This window comes from Vipera ursinii, assembly GCF_947247035.1.
Source record: "Vipera ursinii genome assembly, chromosome: 6".
In the NCBI taxonomy this organism is placed as follows: Eukaryota; Metazoa; Chordata; class Lepidosauria; order Squamata; family Viperidae; genus Vipera; species Vipera ursinii.
Window position 1 is genome coordinate 48,827,890 of NC_139515.1, and position 22,713 is coordinate 48,850,602.

Sequence of the window (22,713 nt, forward strand, 5' to 3'; positions counted from 1 at the left end):
CAACGAATCAGCGAACACCTAGAGGCAAACAAAATCATTACTAAAAGCCAACATGGGTTTGTCAAAAACAGATCATGCCAGACAAATCTTATCGCATTCTTTGAGCAAGTGACAAAATTAGTGGACCAGAGGAATGCTGTGGATGTAATTTACTTGGACTTCAGTAAGGCATTTGATAAAGTAGATCACAACATACTACTTGATAAGATAGAAACATTTGGGTTAGATAGCATCACCACCAGATGGATTCGTAGCTGGCTGACTGGCAGTACTCAGCGTGTGGTCCTCAATGGAACTGCATCTACATGGAGGGAAGTGTGTAGTGGGGTGCCCCAGGGCTCTGTTCTGGGTCTAGTGCTCTTCAACACCTTCATTAATGATTTGGACGAGTGGATAGATTGGGAACTCATCAAATTTGCAGATGACACCAAGCTGGCAGGAATAGCCAATACTCCAGAAGATAGGCTTAAGATACAGGAGGATCTGGACAGACTTGAACACTGGGTGCTATCTAACAAAATGAAATTCAATGGTGAAAAAAGTAAGGTTCTACATTTAGGCAAGAAAAACTAAATGTACAGGTGTAGTATAGGTGGTACCTTGCTCAATAGTAGTAACTGTGAGAGGGATCTTGGAGTCCTAGTGGACAATCAGTTAAATATGAGCCAGCTGCCAAAAAAGCCAACATAGTGCTACTAGGCTGCATTAACAGAGGGATAGAATCAAGATCATGTGAAGTATTAATACCACTTTACAATGCCTTGGTAAGGCCACACGTGGAATACTGCATCCAGTTTTGGTCACTATGATGTAAAAAGATGTTGAGACTCTAGAAAGAGTACAGAGAAGAGCAACAAATATGATTAGGGGACTGGAGGCTAAAACATATTAAGGAACGGTTGCTGGAATTGGGTATGTGTAGTTTAACAAAGAGAAGGGTGAGGGGTGACATGATAGCAGTGTTCCAATATCTCAGGGGCTGCCACAAAGAAGAGGGAGAGAAGTTATTCTCCAAAGCGCCTGAAGGCAGGACAAGAAGCAACGGATGGAAACTAATCAAGGAGAGAAGCAACCAAGAACTAAAGAGAAACTTCCTGACAGCTAGAACAATTAACCAGTGGAACAACCTGAAGCGGTGAATGCTCTGACACTGGAAGTTTTTAAGAAGAGACTGGACAGCCATTTTTCTGAAATGGTATAGGGCCATGGTGGCGAACCCTTGGCACGTGTGCCACAGGTGGCACGCAGACCCCTCTCTGTGGGCATGCGCACTGTCGCCCCAGTCCTAGGCCTTCAGCTGGGTTTTATAAAACCTTTTTGCTTTAGGCCTCCACCGCTGTGTGCAAAAAAAAATGTTCAATCAATCAATCAATCAATTTCAACTTCTTGTGGGGAAAAAAAAGGTCTTCCAAAGTTGGAATTTATTGATTGAACTTTTTAGTTCGACCCAGTCTGCCGTTACCACTGCAGCCATGCCCACCCAATGGGCCATGCCCACTCAATTGGCCATACCCACCCAATGGGCCACACCCACCTGGCACCCGATGATACATAAGTGTGTTTTGGGTTGCAGTTTGGGCACTTGGTCTCTAAAAGGTTTGCCATCACTGGTATAAGGTTTCCTGCCTGAGCAGGGGGTTGGACTAGATGACCTCCAAGGTCCCTTCGAACTACTTCTTCTTCTTCTTCTTCTTCTTCTTCTTCTTCTTCTTCTTCTTATTATTATTATTATTATTATTATTATTATTATTATTATTATTATTATTATTATTATTATTATTATTATTATTTCTCACTATGAGGAAATTTCTTCTTAGTTCTAGGTTGATTATCTCCTTGATTAGTTTCCATCCATTGCTTTTTGTTCTACCTTCGGGTGCTTTGGAGGAGAGGTTGAGCCCTCCTCTTCTTTGTGGCAGTCCCTTAGGTATTGGAACACTGTTATAAAGTCACTCCTAGTCCTTCTTTTCATTAAACTAGATATTACCAATTCCTGTAACCATTTTTGTATATTTTAGCCTACAGTCCCCTAATCATCTTTGTTGCTCTTCTAGAATTTGCTCTTCATCTTTGCACTCTTTCTAAACTCTCAAAGTCCTTTCTATATCATGGAAACTAAAACTGGCTGCAATATTCCAATAGTGGTCTTACCAACACATTATAAAATAGTACTAACTCTTCACATGATCTTGATTCTATCCTTCTGTTAATGCAGCCTAGTACTATGTTGACTGCAGCACACTGCTGACTCATATTTAAGTGATTGTCCACTAGGACTCTAAGATCCCTCTCACATTTACTAATATTGAGCCAGGTACCACCTATACTAAACCTGTACATTTGGTTTTTCTTGCCTAAATATGGAACACTATTTTTATCACCAATGAATTTCATTTTGCTAGATATGGTTCAATGTTCACGTCTGTCAAGAACCTTTTGTATTTTGAGCCTATATTCTAGAGCATTAGCTATTCCTGTCAGCTTGGTATCATCTATAAATTTAATGAGTTACCTTTCTATCACCTGTCTAAATCATTTATGAAGGTATTGAAGAGTACCGGGCTTAAGATAGAACTTTGAGGTACCCCACTGGGGTAAGAAAATAGGGAATATTTGATTGAAATCTATATTTAGAAATAATTTTTATGGTATACCATTACTATGTAGGTTTGAATTCACTTTTTTCTGAAGACATATATTATTCTTTCATTCAAAGAATCCATTAAATTACAATTATTTAACATAATTAATTTTACAATTAGATTACTTAAAAAGCATAAAATAACTAATTCTAATTTACAGTAAATAGAAGTTCTGAATAAAAATATATTTTATTATAAGCAAATGAATTTATTCAGATGATAAGATAAACATTTTGCTAATTGTATTATTTTAATATCTTTTCAATCCAGTTCTTTCCACAGGAGTTTTATGCTATGTGTTATGTATACAGATTATCTCTTCTTTTCCCAAACTAGCATATTAATGTGTTTTATAATGGAATCTCTTTGTGTAGATGTTTGCAGGTTGTAATTATATATCAGAAACCCATATGACTGGGTCAGGATCAACTGTTAAATCTTATTTCAGTTAATGAATACTCTACATGGTCTATTATATAACAGGTTAATGTGCTTGGGAGTTAATCTGCGACTTAATGAATATAGACTATTTTTCTGTTACTGAATATTGAGTATGTATTGCTGCATTTTTTGCTGCATAATAATATTCATCTAAGCTGTAAACTGTCTTGCTGTGCTTGATTTGGATTGCTTGATGGGATACTAGTCCTCCCATAGGCATGGAAGTCAGTTGGGTGACTTTGGGTTAATTGTTCTCTTTCAGCCCTAGAATGAAAAGTTGAGAAATATCTACAATTCTGCCTTAGATCAGCATGATAGTTTACAGTTTATAATCTTCAATGGAGAAGCCTTCATCTTGTGATGGATTCTTCAAGCTACACACACACACACACACACGCACATGCCCACCCCCCACACATTAAGACTGGTGTATATAAATTAAAATGGCGCGTTTTGTATTGTCTTCCATTGTAATGCTAACTGGTTTTCACCCTTCTCAGGGGAAATTATTTATTTTATATTGATTTGTATCAATTAAATTCATATTTTATTACCAGGAAACAAATTACAATAAACTTGAAGGTGAATCACTATGATATTCCTGTTGCTCTATTTTCTCATAAAACATTATTTTTTCTCAGAATCAAAGAAACAGATGATTTGCACCACCATGTAAAATTATTCTTTTTAAGTGCCATTTTAAAACAAACAGCTTCAAATACAATAAATGTAACTTGTGATACTGTAGACACTTAAATTTGCTGTAGCAATAATTAATCAATAATATATTGCATATTTACTTTGCAGCTCCTAGTTCCCCTCCAAGATTGCTCACAGTAAAACAGTTAGCTGATGCCATTGTGGTGTTGTCATGGCAACCGCCACTTGAGCCAAATGGAGTTATCCTTTATTATACAGTTTATATTTGGTAAGATTTTCCTAAATGCTAAGGTTTTATCTACTTAAGAAATGTTTTCCCTTAACTTTGTAATTCATGCTAAGATTTTATCTACTTAAGAAATGTTTTCCCTTAACCTTGTAATTCATGTTTTATTCCACATACTTGAATATTAGTGAATAATTAAAAACAATTTATTTTAACTGAGCTTAAATATAGACAACTAATTTTTTTTAGAAATTAATGCTTGCTAGATTCTTCAAGCATTTTGAAATCATGATTTCAAAACCAAGATGTTGCCACACCAAATAGAATTTTTAGTAGTTCTCTAGCACACTACCATGTACTGTTAATGATTGTCACTGAATGGAGTGGATCCTGTCTTACACTAGAATAGATTAGAGCTAGAAGGGACCTTCTTTGAACTATGGTGCTGGAGAAGACTCCTGTGAGTCCCTTGGACTGCAAGGTGATCAAACCGGTCAGTCCTAGAGGAGATCAACCCTGACTGCTCTTTAGAAGGCCAGATCCTGAAGTTGAAACTCAAATACTTTGGCCACCTAATGAGAAGGAAGGACTCACTGGAGAAGAGCCTAATGCTGGGAAAGATTGAGGGCAAGAGAAGAAGGGGACGTCAGAGAATGAGGTGGCTGGATGGAATCACTGAAGCAGTAGGCTTGAGCTTAAATGGACTCCAGAAGATGGTAGAGGACAGGAAGGCCTGGAGGAACGTTGTCCATGGGGTCGCGATGGTTCGGACATGACCGCAGCTAACAACAATAACAAAGAAGGGACCTTGGAGGTCTTCTAGTCCAGTCCCCCGCTCAAACAAGAGAACCTATACCATCTCAAACAAGTGACTGTCTAGCGTCTTCTTAAAAATCTCCAGTGATGGAGCGCCCACAATTTCTGGAGGCAATCTGTTCCACTGGTTAATTGTCCTCACTGTCAGGAAATTTCTCCTTAATTCTAGGTTGCTTCTCTCTTTGATCAGTTTCCAACCATTGTTTCTTGTCCTGCCCTTTGGTGCTCTGGTGAACAACATGTCCCCCTCTTCTTTGTGGCAGCTCCTCAAATACTGGAATACTGCTATCATGTCTTCCCTATTTCTTCTTTTCTTTAGACTAGCCAAACCCAAGTCCTGCAGCCACTAGTAGCAAATGGCCAATTCACTTTTACTTAATAATGTGAGGGTGGAAAGTAACTGAACAAATTTCAGCATTTGGTATCTGCAATTAGTTCATGTCCACATTCTGGCCTTTGATTCATATAACATGCTGTTATATAAACTAAACAGCTATGCATTATTGAGATGCTGAACTAGTAATGTAACATAAGAATCTTTACTAGTCCTTTATGTTGCTTTCTAAGAAAAGTTCTAAACTTAGAATTCAAATTAAATGCTAATTTCATGCATGATCACCACTCCTTCTTACCTCCCAGGTCTGTGCTGTCTCATTGTGGTTATGGTGGGGGATGTCCCTGGAATAGATGTTGCTAAAATAAAGCTATTTCTCACGAGAACAAAAAACATTTTTTTTTACCCAGTATGATACAAATATGTCTGAATGACTTTAGCACTGGAAAGACAGGTTAAGCCAAGAACTAAGAAGAAACACAATGGTGTTAAATTGAAACTCTACAGTTTAGCACATGTAGTAACATATAGAACTATTTAGTTCTTGTTTTGTTAATCAGCTGTTTAATTCTCTTTAATATGTTTGCTTAGGAATATTATGTCAAGAAATATCAATGTATCTGAACCATCACTAGAATTAACAGATTTAGAATATAACAAGATATACCATGTTTATGTAACAGCAAGTACCAGATTTGGTGATGGAAATATAAAAAGTGACACAACAAGTTTCAGGACCTCTGAAGGAGGTAAATATGTACGATTAATATGATATAGTACTATTGAGAATGTTCTTAGTAGTGATTTAAATGTAGGATTGGTATGTATATTTAAATATATTATAATATTATGTATAAAATAGGATAACCCTAACCCTAGCCCTTTTGGTAATCAGAGATTATACTTTATGTGTTTGTGGAAGTCAAAAGCTTTTGTAGTTGGGGATGTTGCCAGCACAAACTATTTGTGTCCTTTATCCTTGGAGTACTATGGGCATTAGTAACAAGTGAGAAACCCTTTGTTTTGGCCCTTCTTTATTTCTGCTCTAAGGATTTTTCCTCCTGATTGTTTTTTAATCGAAAAAATACAGTATGACTATCCTTTGGTCTGTTCCCAGAGTGAGGATATGAAACTCACATGCTGCAAGATATGTTCCTTACCCTTTTTGGACTTTGAGCTTCTCTCTTAAATATTCTTAATAGTCCAGATTCTACTCATAGACATAAATTTTGCCACATTTGGATCTCCAGTGATAAACTGGATAATTCTGGCCTAATTCATAGGTGTTTTTCTATGTTTGATGAAGAACTGGCAATTTCCTCCTTCTTTCTTAATTATGTCTACTTTACACTAAAAAGTACAGTTTTTGTGCTTCCTAATTCAAATAATAGGAAACTGTGTGTTGCCACATATTAGTCACATGATCAGAGGAAGCTCTAGAGGCTACAAGAAAAGGGATTGGGAACCACATGGAGTCTTGTGGCTGTAATTTTCTGTAAAGCATGTTCCTTCAAAAAATGGCTTTTATACCACTCAGGTCAAAGGGTAGTTGTTTTAATATATTACTTTTTCGTATGAATTTTGAAATTTGCCTTTTCATAAAAGGTAGATAAATCTCTGCATACTGAATTAATATTTTTTTTAATATTCTTTAAATCTTGCAATTGACTTAGGGCGTGTATGCACCATTTGCTGCTCTTATTTCATTAATATTTTGAGTTGCTTTTGAAAAGCTGCTACTAAGAAGCTTGAAATGAATATGGATACACAGGACTGACATACAACATTACTGATGGTACTCAGGCTGTTTTTGAAACTACAGAAAACTAAAGCACTGGTGATCCAAGAGTAGAGTAATGAAATGCCAAAACTCCAAAATGACAGCTATGACTTCCTTCCCACTTCCACATTTTCATTTTCTGGAGAGCTCATAAGACATATGGCGGTTTCGTTCATTTGTCCTCTGAAGCTTTGGGACAATGCACTTCATTCTGGTACTTGGTCCACTTCAGTTCAAAGACAGTTTGAATGCCTTCTAAGCAGCTCATGTCAATTTGGACTTGTGCTTTGTCCAGTGTACTGTAATGCAAACAAATAATTATGCAATTATTTCTTGCATATTAATATGTCTTCATAAATGAATGATAAATTATTGAATGATTTCTTTTCATCAATTTTTACCAGAGTCAACCTGAACTGTATACTCCCAACTCAAAAATGTTGGCTTGGTCTGTTCACTAATGATATGTTATTGTGCTCCTTACATTAGAAAGCAAAGAGTATCAGGACATATATCATTATAATAGCAGCTTTTTGTATTTCCAAAGGCTAAGTTCCATTAAGAATCAGCAGAAAGAAAGGATTTTAGCCATGAAACCCTTTCCTAAAACATTTGTGGAGCAGAAACAAAATAGCCTTTTTTGTGCAGTTGGTAAATGTTTACATTTTTCAGCTCCAGGTGATCCACCTAAAAACTTGTGGTATAAAAATATCACTTCATCATCAGTAAGAATATTCTGGGATCCTCCTCAAAAACCTAATGGTGTCATTCAGTTTTATTCAGTTTACTACAAAAATGATTCTGACACTTATGTACAGGTATGTCCACCTTTTTATTTTCTCTGAAAGTGTTTGCCAGTGCTAAAATCTATATATGTATTTACATTAGTAGTAAGTGAAAGAAATAATTTTCTGTGCTTGAACACAGAAAGTTAGAGTGATGCACATTGTGAAGATGATTCAGAAGATGTGACTAGAACTTGCATGAGTGTAACATCTTGTGGTATTCCTTATTGGAGCCTGTTTATTTCTCACTTCTACACAAGCATGGAAAAAAGTGTTTTTGTTGCATGCTGTTATTTGTCAAGGGTGTCCTTAGTCTTATTAGTTTGGTTATGACTTGGACTTTTATAATATTTAATTGTTAACAATCTTTAGCATATTTTTAATCAAGTAAGACTAAGGAGCCATTTTGATGTAGTGGTTAAGACAGCAGACTAGAAACCAGGAGTCCGTAAATTCTAGTTCTACCTCAGGCATAAAGGCAGCTGGGTGACCTTGGGCCAGTCACTTTGTCTCAGCCCTAGAAAGGAGCCAGTGACAAACTACTTCTGAAAATCTTTGCCAAGAAAACAGCAGGGACTTGGCCAAGCAGTCTCTATGAATTGGCCTTGACTGAAAAAAAGGAAAACAAAAAATAATATATTTGGAGCAGAAAGTGTATACTATTTGCATGACCAAAGTCAGACTCTCTCCACCTTCAAATAGAGAATGTATATAAATCAAGTAATTCAAGCTTTGCAAAAAATAAGTGAAATAACCAAAGTCAGATAAAGTGAATATAATTATTTCTACTTCACCAACATCCACATGACTGGTTGTCTAATAATAATACTGTTGCACCTAGAAGATAATTTTCTCATTGTGCTATCATGATTTGCTTTTTGTTTAGGTATCATAAATGTTTGCAATACATAATGTTCATTTAGTCATAGGAGAGAGGACATAAGTTATGGAGAAATATTAATTTTAATTTAATACATTTTCCTAACATTTTCTGTCTAGAATTTTACCACTTCCACAATTGACAGCAGTGCTGATAATTCAACTTTATCGATAGTATTAATCAATTTAGCAAAATGGAGACACTACACACTTTGGTTAACTGCAAACACAGCCCTTGGGAATGGAAACCAAACCAGTGAAATAATGCAACTATATACAGACCAAGATTGTATGTAAAAAAGTTTATATTGTTTGTAGAAATCCTATATGTAATTCTTTGTAAGGTTTTTGTGTGACCTTTAACTGCTCTTAAAGTTCACTATGATATCAGTTATCTGATCATAAGAATCATATAGTATATTTTTTTTACGTTTTGCCACTATGCATTTAATGTGAGAGATTAGATATAATTTATATAAATAGTGTTTTTTAAAACCATGGCTTGAGACTCTAAACATGTTATTAAATACAGGTGGGTGACTTTGGGCTAGTCACTGTCTCTCTGCCCAGCTTACCTCACAGACTTGTTATTGTGGGGGAAATAGGAGGAGAAAGAACTATTATGCAGGTTTACTATTTTGAGTGACATATATATATATATAATACATATAATGCCTCCTTAAGTAACACCAGCTGCCTGCAATTAGTGCAGGTTCGCATCCCACCAGGCTCAAGGTTGACTCAGCCTTCCATCCTTCCGAGGTAGGTAAAATGAGGACCCAGATTGTTGGGGGCAATTAAGCTGACTTTGTAATAATGCCGCTTGGGGTGTGTGTGAAAGCCCTAATAAGCAGGCATATTGTTGAAGCATTCACAGTTTCTGGAGGCAGGTTGTTCCACTGGTTAATTTTTCTAACTGTCAGGAAATTTCTCCTTTAGTTCTAGGTTAGTTTTCTCCTTGATTAATTTCCATCCATTGCTTCTTGTCCTGCCTTCAGATGCTTTGAAGAATAGCTTGACTCCCTCTTCTTTGTGGCAAATATAAAGACAGGAGAAAAAGCTAAAATTAAAAATAAATTATGTGAAAGCCCCATGAACAACATGAACTTATTTTTATGTATAACGTTTCTCATCAAATGCATATATTGATATTAGGGATAAAGACATTGTACATACAGATAACATTTTTTTAAAATTTTCTGCAGTACCTGATGGACCTGTTAATCAGCTGGCCTATCAGAACATTTCTTCCACGGTAGTAAACGTAAGCTGGATTCCACCAATGCGCCCCAATGGACTTGTCTTCTATAATATTTCATTAACAATGAAGGATACTCAAACAAATCATGAGATTTTGTCACTTCTTCTGTATGATACAAACATAATTTTTAATAAGTTGGAAAAATATGCAAACTATCTTCTAAACATTACTCCAGCAACAGAAAAAGGATCATCGGAAATGTATACTTCAAGTTTATACATCAGAACTGAAGAAGATGGTATGTTATCTACGCTGCTTTGTTCCCAAATACAGGTTTATTCAGACATAAGCTTGTATACAACTTATATAACTTAGACTGCATTTGTGTAGCTTATGGCATGAGCCAGTTCATTTCTTTTTCTAATACAATATTTCCATGTGTATCAATAGTTTATTTTTTAAAATTGGATTGAACTCATAGACAAACATCCTTTTTGCTCTTCCTCATAATAATTATACTTGATTTAGCCAAAAGTTCATATCGTGGAATAATACTATATTATTCCAGAAAAATATAGTATTATAATATTATAATACAGTAATATAATATAGTATTATATATTATAATATAATATAATAATGCTATATTATTCCTGAATATTTTCAGCAGTTGATATTCCAATATAGACACGGAATCCATTTCACATATGCTGCTACTGCACTCTCTGTACAATAAATAGAGATCTGAACCCATAACACCAATTGTTGGAAATCTTAATTGCTCCTCTGAGCAGGCAGTCATTCATTAGATCTACTCTATGGGGAGTTGACACTTGATATGAGCATGGAAGTAACTGTGACCAGTACTTTGCCATTATTGAATTACTTCCTGGTCTAAATAAGGATAGTTACTGCTGATGATTTCCACAGAGTTGGGGAACTGATTAAGATGGTCAACCCAAATCTCATAGTTGCAAGTGAATTCTGATAGGCAGTTAGGAATTTTTCAGCAGTCTAACAGGAAATTCCATCAAGTGGTCAAGTGAACTCTGGATTAAAGTGTTGCTCATGATTCTGTCCATGTTGCCTAGTTCTTTTATATGTATAAACAAAAAGAAAAGAGACTTATATCATGAGTGGAAGAAGAATAAATATAAATTTGAATAAATATTGGTAGGAGTTCATGTTTGGTAATAAGGGAGATGAAGTATAAGTACTGTGCTGGCAGGATGGAATACAACACCCCTGTATATATGCCCTGTTCCCTTCTCTTCTGCATATGGAGAGGCAGGAAATTCTACTTACAAACTGTTGTGAGGTACTTATGCAATCTTTTGTCAATAAAATAGCAATAAATCTTTATTCAGCTATCAACTCTACAGGAGAAAGACCTGAAAAAATGATATAAGTTAAAACCTTATTATATTGCTTAGGATTTGTTTGCTGATTTTGAAAAGTGGATAGGATGCTCTATAATTGGTGTGCCAATAGCATTTCCTTCCTGGAGTAAGAGGTATTGGGAATACTATCTCATGTGTTTATTGCCTCAAGGGTAGACTACTGCAACATACTTACATAAAATAAATATAATAAAATAAAGCATTTATTGGGTTTAATGTGATGTTATTTGTGAACATTATGTGTAAAATAATTATTTAAAAAATTATTAAAGAAAGTATGTGTGTGTGTTTGTGTATAAACAGGTAATTTGCTATAAATGTTACACACATGCATACACACATACATATACACCCCTATACTGATGCTTCCTATATATTTCAGATTAATGTTTGCTTCTCCCATTTTATGTTTCTTCCTGATTAACTGGCAGTTCCAGACTCTGCACCTATTTTGAAAACTTACAGAAACCTTTCATCTACCTCAGTGATGTTATCTTGGGATCCTCCATACCGGCCAAATGGCATTATAAGAGGCTATGACTTAAAGCTACAAGGGCCAAAAAAAAATGGTTCTTCCACTACCTCCAATAATTCAATTATTTTAGAAGACCTTTTGCCATTTACCCTATACAGCTTTTTTGCATCCGCTAGAACTGTAAAAGGGCCTGGTCCATATGCTGTTCTTATGTTCTCTACAGATGAGTCAGGTGAGTAATTTGCAAGATGCAGATTTTTCAATGAATCCAATGTTTACAAGATTCATTGCTCTTCTTGGCTCTGTTATTTTTATTTTGTGAATTTCATAGGATGGAACCTTTGACCATATTATGACTTCCTTATCATATCTAGCTATTTATTCAGCCATAGCCATAAAACATTTGGAAAATGCAATTACAATGTATGTGAATTTGTAAGCTGTCATTTTGCTTCAGTTTCTCTATATTTGCAAGCTACTACTCATCTAGGGACTTACATTGCTACCAAGGCATATATAGCTCATCTGGCTTTATACAGATTAGCAGGAAAGATATTTAGATCTCTGAAAAATGTGGCTTCATATATTATTTAAAATAAAAAAAAGAATATTTATAAGGAGAACAATATGTCAAAAATGTTAATGTATAACATATTGAGTTTTTGTTGGGTGTAAAGTATTGTCACATTGCCTTAATCTGAATAATGTTTCTTTCACAGTCCCATTGGCACCTCCAGAGAATCTGACAGTTATCAATTACACGTACAACTCTGCATGGCTGAAATGGGATCCAAGTCCTAGGCCAAATGGTGTCATTAGAAGATATGTTTTTAATATTTCTGAAAACAATAATCAAGCTACTTTTTATCAGGTACAATTAACACAATTAATATTATAAGTAAACACTAAAGTTATAAATATATATTTTAAAACCATCAGTTCTGTGAAGGGTAATAATCAGAAGATAATTTGTTTGTCCAGGGAAAAATCAAAGAACATTTCTTTCATCCCGGATGAAGCAACTCTGAAATAGGTAGAACAGGAGAGGCATTACATCAGTTGAATCCATTTAGGAGTTTTGGGAGATGAACTTAAACTATTTTTAATGAGGAACATTTTTCTTGGCATAAAGTATGAATAATGGAAATACTGTATTTTCTGGCGTATAAGACTACTTTTTAACCCATGAAAATCTTCTCAAAAGTCAGGGGTCGTCTTATACGCCGGGTGCTGAAAATTTAGGGACAGGGCTGGCTGGAAAACCTGGAGCGGATCTCCCATTTAGTCTATGCAGGGAAAGCAGGACCAATTGGAGAAGAAGCTGCAGTCTGTGATTTTTTACAGGGTTTATAGGGTTTCCTGCCTTAGCAGGGGGTTGGACTAGATGACCTCCAAAGTCCCCTCCAACTTATTATTATTATTATTATTATTATTATTATTATTATTGTTGTTGTTGTTGTTGTTGTTGTTGTTGTTTAATCCACTTGCACTGTTTTATGTTTACATGTTTGATGACAAACAGCCTTATGTTTATAAGTGACAGTTTTCCTACTAAGCACCTGCATGTCATAAGCATTTGAATTAAAATTACCATATTAAAATCAAATCTGATGTTTTTTAATTTTTATTTAGTGTGCGTTGGAAGAGGGGTAGTCTTATACGGCGAGTATAGCCCAAACCCTATAATTTAACAGGAAATGTAGGGGGTCGTCTTATACGCCCAGTCGTCTTATACGCCAGAAAATACGGTATTAGAAATAAAAAAAAATGTACCATATACACTTGTAGATAAGCTAAGATTTTTAGTTGTCAAAATGCATGCCAAAATTGTGATGGGCTTATCCATGCATATATACAGTAATATTTTTAAAGTACCCATATATCCCATATATACCTATGAATAAACCTATCCATGGATAATTTGACTCACAATTTTTTAAAACCAAAATACCTTGGAAAAACAAGCCACTCACAGGTAAGCCAATTTTGAAAATTAAAAGACAAAATTCCAAAGGTCAGCTTATCCATGGCTGATACATTTTTCATGGCATTTTGGTTAAAAGTTTGTGGGTTGACTTACCTATGGCTGAGTTTATCCATGTTTACATAACAAGTACCTATGCCATCCAACCCTCAGGCCATGTCCTTCTAACTCAAAGAACATTCTGAATGGCACTCACTTTTTTATCCAAACCTTGTTCTTTTTTTAGAAGACTTTGATCCATTACTTTAAAAAACCTGTCAGTTTAGTATTCATTGATTTAACCAAATTAATCAAGTTATTTGGCTAACCTATTGCTCAATTCCTCAAACATTTTCAGAAGTAAATCTGATATAATTCCTTGTTCTGCAAGTTGCTCTTCTCCACTGCTTTTTTTACCACTTTTTTTGCTGGTTGCTATTGTAATATTGTAATCTAAAACTGAAAGTGTCGCAATTGCAAGGGAAAGCATGAAAAACAAGCTGTCCCTTTTATTTTTCCCCTGTTTTGTTTTCCTGTGCCCTTAATACTTTTGTCTAAAATGCACTGTGTACTGTAGCTACAGTCAGCATCACAGTCTGGCTCACATTATCTTCATCTTTGGTTTTATAAAATCCACCAATTGTTTGTACTTATTAATAATAAACAAAAAACATTTCTACAAAGGTCCAGTTAGATTATCTATTTTAATTCCAATTTATTCAAAAGCAGTTTCGCGCACACACAAAAATCTTTTTAAAAACTATCCCCTTTATCCATTTAAACATCTTCTCCTTGTCAGTTTTTTGCCCAAAGTTCTAAATCTTTAAAGCCCCCCTTTTTCCCATTTTAGTGTAAAAAGAACATTGACTCATCAGGTGGAATTGTGTTATCCTGCTACTCAGAAAACATCTCTTCAGCTGTAAATCAATTCCATCCAAAAGTGTTTAAGAAAGTGAGGCTTTTCACTGGACCCCTCCCCCACAACTATTTTATTCTGGACAGTTAATCACAACGAGCAGCTGTCCAGAATGCAAGTGGGCGATCTTGTGATCTTTCCTTTATCTAGAACAGACATGTCAAACACAAGGCCCGGGGGCCGGATCCGGCCCGCGAAGTGGTTTCATGCGGCCCGTGAAGCCATCCTGGAAACAGTGAGGGAACGGCCCCCACTGCCTTGGCCCTGGCCCAGAGACCCTCCTCCTGCCAGAGACCCTCAGATCTGTCCCACTCCTGCCCAGGCCCCCATAGGCACCCTTGATGCGAATGATGTGGAACTGGCCACGCCCACCCAGTCGGCCATACGCACTCTAGCCATGCCCACCCAGTAGGCCACGCCCACCCTGGCCACACCTACCTGGCCCCCTGAGGGCAACCGCAATGCTGATGCGGCCCTCAATGAAATTGAGTTTGACACCCCTGATCTAGAAAGACAAAGCTAATCAGTATTTGCTCTGTGGCCACTGATCTCCAACACAATGCCATTCCCACTCTTTCAAGGACATCTAGTCTGCCATAAATCCTCACTTGGAAGCTTCAGTAGTCCTGCATGCATGTAATTTCTACCCTCTAAATTCACATGAATATGTTATATGAGCTGAATAGAACACTGGAAATGGAGTCTAGTACCAGCAAATTATGTATTTCATAATAATTGATTTCCCATTAATTGATTATTGTATGATTCTGAAGAACTTATTACAGCAATAAAATATTATGGTAACTAATTATTTTCTTAATCTAAGAACATTTCAGGTTCACACAATGAAGCTAATATACTTGGACTAGAACCATTCACGATGTATTCCATTAGTGTTTCTGCATTTACAAAAGTTGGAAATGGCAATCAATTTAGTAACCTTGTACAATTCACAACAATGGAATCAGGTTAGATTGTTTAAGATCAAGTATTTTAATATGTACTGGTTTTGCAGATGAAACATTTTAGCTGTTACAAATTTAATCCAAATAAACCTATGAATTTCTCATCGATTGCTTAAAAATCAAAAGTTTATTCTAATTTCAGGATCTGATTAATTATTATAAACCCAGTTGGACAGTTATTAAGATTATTAATATTACATCAATGCTGATTTTCTTCTCCCAATTCCATCCATCTTTCTATTTCCAATATGCTAGTTTACGTGGCCCAAGAAGCATATATGTATGTCCTGTATAGAGAAATTATGACAACCATAATTAATAAAGTAGAGGTACTCAAAATATATATTTTTCTATTGTATTTTTTCCTGCTGTGGAAAAAGTCAACGACTTCCTTTGGTAGATCTACTAAAGTGCTTTTATTATGATATCATATGAAATGCTGAAATGCTTCTTGCATTTGAATTGTTTTTAATCATATTGAAGTTGCAACCGCCTTTTCAATTTTATCAGAATATAATCTGTACTTTTCTTTGAAGCACCAGATATTGTCCAGAATATCCAGTGTATTGCAACCAGTTGGCAGTCAGTCTTGCTCCAATGGGACCCTCCTTTGAAAACAAATGGAATAATTACAAATTACATCATAACATTTAGAGAGAATTCAACCATCTCATCATCTCACAATGAAACAGTGTGTATTTTGAGAAACTTGTTATCTAATACAACTTACCAGTTTAAAGTAAAAGCTGCAACAGCTGCTGGAAAAGGGAAAGAACAGTTATGCAATGCCAGCACATTTCCAGAAACAGGTACCTATTCCCTACATGTCAAGCTAGAATTAATAATTTCAGAAATTTCTTTCATAATGTCTTTTCAAGTAAGTTTTCAGAGCTCAGTGGAACAAAACTGTACTATTGATATGTGTTAAAACTTCTGTTGTGGTAATTTTGTAAAATATACTAGAAGAGCAATAGTTCCAAGTAATTGTGTTTGGAATTCATGTAAGCAACTATGACAACAATAAAGTTTTTATTATTGGGTTAACATTGTCTTAACTATGTTCTCATGCATATTTTTTGTGTTGAGTAGCAGCCACTTGAAATTGGAGACTTGTAATTAGGAATGGAAACAGTTTTAAAGTTATTCTCAGCTTCTTATTTATGGTAGACAGAGTTAGTCACAGACACAGAGCTAATAGAGAGTCACTGCCAAGGCATTTATTTCTGACGCTAAGTGAAATCAAATTATATTCACCATCTCATTCCAAAATCTCTGAACAAGAGCCTTCAAAGTATAACTTGATTGTTTATTGTTAGGTTTATTACAACTGGGTGTAACTATACATGATCATAAAAAGAATTACATATGATACCATATGATACAGTGACATTCTCAACTGAATGTTACATCTTTTGTCATACTCTACACTGTTGGATAATTTGCTTCAATTTATACAATAAAAATATACAAAGTTGTGAGAATAAATGCTACCAGCATATAAGAAACTGAATGGAACTATAACTTCTTCTGAGAACTGGGAAAAAAGAATGTGATGGTTGAATTTTTATTTTTAAAAAATATTTAATATTAAGATTTAGAAGTTTAAAAAAACTGCAATGAAAGCTTATAAAAATAGTGGAAAAGGTGAAAACAGTAATAAAACACAACTAATATTTTACATCTATTATCAAATTCTCAACAATGTAAGATAGTGCTCCAATTTATATTTATATTTTGTATTTCTAGACTGTATCTCCCTCAAAGAAGACTCTGGGCAGTGTACAGTACAATTCCAAAATATAAAACAGTATATAAGAATTAAAATGTTAAAGTTAAAATTTAAATTTGAAAAATTTATAAAATTATAAGAAATTTCAAAGAGGCAAGAAGATATTCAAGGAGACAATTTAACCCTGTTAAAAAATTGATTGATGAAGGCCAAGGGAAGGCTCTTATGCCACCAGCCAGCCCCATGACTGCATACTCTTTTCATTATTTTTAATAAATGAATAGGTAATCAGTCTACATAATGGATTCAAACTGTGAGAATTTAAAAGGAGATTCTGAATTCTAGGGATCTCTTCTTTCCTAGAGGTCAAGTTCTGATCTTAATATAAGTTGCATAGATGAAAAGTTTCTAGGGTAGATTGATATGAATATTCCCAATGGCCTGAAACCATTTATATATCTTTGCATTTCTTTATCTTTAATTGAAAGAATTCATTTGGAAAATATTAGGTAATAAATATAAGTAGAATTTCCTTTGTATTTAAAACTCTTTACCAATAGTTTTTCAAATGAATCATTCTCGGTTATGAAATTATTTATTTCTGTATATTCTCAGTGTGTATTAGCATACTCCATGCCCTAGTTTGTGGGAAATAAGCAACACTAATGGACAGTCTTCAAGTGTAGTCTCTTAATTAGAAATTGTAGCTTGCATAGACTAGTATGTGTATGCTTGTATAAAACTGGCTTTAGTTACATTTGTGACTTACCGTACTTGCTATGCTAAAATAAGATAAAGCACACATGATAATAAATCAACAAATGGTTCAACACTGAGAATTAAAGCAAAGTTATAAGATATGAATACTTGTGGATAAATACATAAGGGTTACTTGGAAATGTAATTTATGTGTTCTTTTATATGCATATGATGGCATATTGAACAATTGAAAACCCAAATGATTAGCCATACATATAAAAATAGATTTTGTGATGCAACAAGGAATATGGGTCTTAAAATAAATAATCAAGGAGCAAGGTATTTGTGTTTAACAGGGAAAACTGAGTGAATGCACCTGCATAGAATATTAACTAAAAAAGGCAAAATGAATGGAGACCTACTGATGGAAGGGTCTGTACTATGTAATGTATAGTCTATTTGAAAGTTTTCAAAAGAAACAAAAATGGTTTTGCATAAGTGTGTGCTTCTGTCTACTTTGTTCTATGGAAATAAGAATTTGGGTAGAGGATAGAAATAAGTTGAATGCAGTGCTTGTGACTTAAAAAACATGTGTAAAGCAAGATAGAATGAAGAACAAGCTCTGTATTAATGAGAATAATAATGCTGAGTGGGTTTTGTCAGGAATGAGAATAAAATCAGAGAATAATATATAAATGAAGATTGAATGGATTAAGAGGCAGCTAAAAATCAAGAAAATTGTAGTTGGGTCAAGTTGATGAGATTCTGAAAAAGAGATATTAATTTAAACCAGAAAAGGCAAAGTGATGGATAACGGACATAATAATTTTTCAGAGAGGCTTAGTAAATAGCAAAATAACCTAGATTTAGCTATATTTCCTTCAGTTTTCTTATGTCAATTCTGAATTTCTTTCCTATTTCCTATTCTTTTTTCTCTGCTTTCTGTGCTTGGCATAAAATGCTTAAACTGAAAAAGAAAACAATACACAGGGAGAATACTGAAAGAAAATATGGGCCCTCCCGTGGATAGATGAAAATATTTGTTTTAACAGATGATTCATATGCATTCAATAGTTTAACAATAACTGGTGTAATATATCATGATAGCCAGATCATATTTATAAAATATGAACAGGTACTAGATTTCATTAGTATTACTTTAATTTAGAAAAATAAATAGCTATAATTTGCAGTTCTTTTCAGGTTATTTTCACCTTTTATAGCCTTGTGCATTATTTGTCTTTTTTATTTAGAAATAAGTTAAATATTCAAAACATTTTTAAAATACTGTAATATCTCAGATGTAAATATAGATATTTACTTTAGCAGATGCAGCTGAAGAAAAGAATTCTGACGCAGAGAGGAATACTGTATGCTTTTTCATTGGAACTAATGAGAAAAGTTCTTAAATTACAAATAAATCTTCATGCACATTATAGTCCCTTCATCCCTAATAAATCTTTACACACACACACACACACACACACACACACACACACACACACACACATTGTATATTTCAAATGGTTGTGCTAAATTTCTCAATTTTTAAAGAGGCACCAAAAGAATTCTAAGTAGCAATGGTATCCAGAGATGATGTAACCAAACTAATGATAACTGTCCTAATATTCCTAGGTCTAAAGCACATTGTAATAACAATGAATATATGTTTCTAAACAGCTGAAAGTTGATATGAATGGTTTATCCAAAGACTCTAAGGATATACAACATTTGTATAAACTATGTATACTTCATAAAGTATATTTGTATTCTCAGTTGTCTACATTTCCAGTGTTATGGCTGTGACTAAGCGAAATATCCATTCTTTAGTGTATGGAATAAAGACTTTCAGATTGAGAAACAGTGTAGATATAAACACATCTGGATAAATAATATGAAGTGTATTTTAGCTTTAATGCACAATAATATAGTAATATTATAATTATTGTTTTATTATTGCTATTTTAGCTCCAAGTGCTCCAAGAGATATAATATTTTCAAATATTCAGTCAACAAATGTGACCTTGAAATGGATAATGCCAGTTACTATTTTGGGCTACTTTCAAAACTACAAGATTACTACACAGTTACAATCCATCCATTGCAATAGTTGGGATTCTTCTGAATGTATTGAATATGAGAAGGAGCAACACTCATATCTTGCTGATAAAGTTGCAGAAGAAACAGTAAATGATCTGAAAAAATTTAGATGGTATCGATTTAGGGTTTCTGCTAGTACAAATGCTGGTTATGGCAATTCTACACCTTGGATTGTCACACAAACTCTTCCTGGCTGTAAGTAAGACTATAATAATCCTTAATTTTATACACAACTCAACTTTTTAAAACTAACAATAGGTATAATTAATTATAAAATTACTATGTGTTTTTTCAAGAGTATTCACTTCTCTCTCTCTCTCTCTCTCTCTCTCTCTCTCTCTCTCTCTCTCTCTCTCTCTCTCTCTCTTGAATGTATAACATATTTGGTCATGAAATTGGAGACTCTGGGAACAATTAAATGGGTTTGTATTTAACCATTCATTGCTATATTTACTTTTTATACTTTTATTTGTATATATTTATATTATATTTTTGCACAATATAAATATATAATAGAGACACACTGAACATATAAATGGGACATTTTGGATTAATATTTTCTTCATGCACTGATAGCTCTATGAGCTCTGTGAACTAAGGTTTTTAAAGGCTAAACATTTAAAATAATTTTTTAATTATTTTAATTTAAATAGTTTAATTATTTAAGGTTTAAACTTTAAAAATAAATGTACCATTTCTAATGGTGCAAACAATGTATAACAAAACATATTGGTGGTTGCACTGTTTAGAATTTTTTTTACTAGTACAATTGAACAGCTGCTTGTTAATTATCAGAAGACACTGCTAAATTTAATAACTTTTCAAATTATAAAACTTATTTAAAGGAGGGTAAAAATATTTTCTCATTCTCCTTACAAAGAACATCAATGTTAGCTTAAGTTCAACAACCTTGTTATTTGTCTTTTTGAAGTCAAGCATCAAATCACCATTTCCTCCAATAACTTATTGTTATTAACAGTTTTGTTTGAACATTTTGTGTGAAACACAGTGACATGAAATAATTAGGGTATTGAAGTGTGTTCATATCTCTAGATTACAGTATAAAAAAGAAGTAAAGGTTCTTGTCTTTCAATCCCTCGTTGGGTTACTCACAAGGAAAAATAATTGAACAGAAGGGGAACTCATCAAATTTACAGATGACACTAAGCTGGCAGGAATAGCCAACACCCCAGAAGACAAGCTCAGGATACAAAAAGATCTTGATAGACTTGAACAATGGGCCCTATCCAACAATATGAAATTTAATGTGGGAAAAAGCAAGATTTTACATCTAGGCAGGAAAAACCAAAGGAAAAAGGACAGATTAGGTGAAACCTGGCTCAAAAACAGTAACTGTGAGAGGAACTTTGAAGTCCTAGTGGATGATCACTTAAACATGAGCCAGCAGTGTGAGGCAGCAACCAAACAAGCTAATACAATCCTTGGTTGTATGAGGGCAATTCAGAAATAAACTTCTGTTTGAGCATGTGCGAGAAATAGGGGTAGCGATGCCCGTCCTATGGAGCCATGTGCAGTAGTTCAATAGGCAGTGAGGAGTGGAAGGAGAAAGTTGTGTTGCAGTTGACTTGTGTGCTAGCTAGATCAATTGAAAATGAACCCTGCCATAGAAAATCCTGCCAAATGTGAAGATGCCGAAGGACTACTGCTAGTGAAGTACATTAAATGTGGTTCAACCATCAATTCAGAAGTCTACTGTGTAATGTTACAAAAACTTAGACAGGTCATCCATAGCAAGCATTGGGGCATACTGTCTCACCCACACCACTAGACACACCCAAGAACTTTTGAAGCAGTTCCATTGGGATGTTTTTGATCAACCCCCCCATACCCCAGATTTGGCACCAATCGACTTCTACTAAGGAATTTCAAACCTTGTAAGGCATTATGAAAAGTGCCTCAATTTGAATGGTGATTATGTCAAAAAGTAATGTAATTTTCTAATGTATATAATAAAAGTTCTATATGTGCAAGTGTCTGTCATTGATAATCAAATGGAGGTTTATTTTGAAATTGCCTTCGTATAAACAAAGGGATAGAATCAAAATCACGTGAAGTATTAGTACCACTTTATAAATCCTTAGAAACACTACACCTGGAATACTGCATCCAGTTTTGGTTACCACATTACAAAAAAAGATGATGAGACTTTGGAAAAAGTGCAAAGAAGAGCAACTAAGATGATTAAGGGCCTGGAGATAAAAACATGTGAAGAACAGTTGCAGGCATTGTGGTATGGCTAGTCTAGAGAAAAGAAAAGAAGGACTAGAGGTAACATAAAGCAGTATTCCAGTAGTTGAGGGACTGCCACAAAGAAGAAAGGGTCAACTTATTTTCCAAAGCACCAGAAGGCAAGACAAGAAACAATGGATGGAAACTATTTAAGGAGGGAAGCAACATTGAATTAAGGAGAAGCTTCCCAACAGTGAGGACAATTAACCAGAAGAATAGATTGCCTTCAGAAGTTGTGGGTGCTTCATAACTTGAGGCTTTTAAGAAGAGACTGGATAGTCACTTGTCTCAAATTGTACAGGTTCTCCTACTTGAGCAGGGGGTTGGACTAGTTCTATTCTAATTGGATTGAATTGAATTGAGTTGAATAAGTAGTTCACCAACTCTTGTGAGGGAGTCTAGCATGTAAATCTAACAAACAAATAAGAGAAAGGTATTACTGACATACACAA

The 22,713-nt window shown here is 34.6% G+C and overlaps 1 protein-coding gene across 1 annotated transcript in view; it reads left to right on the plus strand.

Moving 5' to 3' along the window:
• PTPRQ (protein tyrosine phosphatase receptor type Q) overlaps positions 1 to 22,713 on the plus strand; it is a gene marked incomplete at both ends in the record, with an annotated part of 124,650 nt that overhangs the window by 63,984 nt on the left and 37,953 nt on the right. Inside the window, 10 exons of the mRNA XM_083365356.1 lie at positions 3,891 to 4,011; positions 5,711 to 5,868; positions 7,572 to 7,717; positions 8,684 to 8,852; positions 9,769 to 10,062; positions 11,596 to 11,871; positions 12,359 to 12,510; positions 15,345 to 15,486; positions 16,020 to 16,292; positions 19,880 to 20,206. Coding sequence (XP_083221482.1) covers positions 3,891 to 4,011; positions 5,711 to 5,868; positions 7,572 to 7,717; positions 8,684 to 8,852; positions 9,769 to 10,062; positions 11,596 to 11,871; positions 12,359 to 12,510; positions 15,345 to 15,486; positions 16,020 to 16,292; positions 19,880 to 20,206 — 2,058 coding nt within the window. The remainder of the gene's footprint in view (positions 1 to 3,890; positions 4,012 to 5,710; positions 5,869 to 7,571; positions 7,718 to 8,683; positions 8,853 to 9,768; positions 10,063 to 11,595; positions 11,872 to 12,358; positions 12,511 to 15,344; positions 15,487 to 16,019; positions 16,293 to 19,879; positions 20,207 to 22,713) is intronic.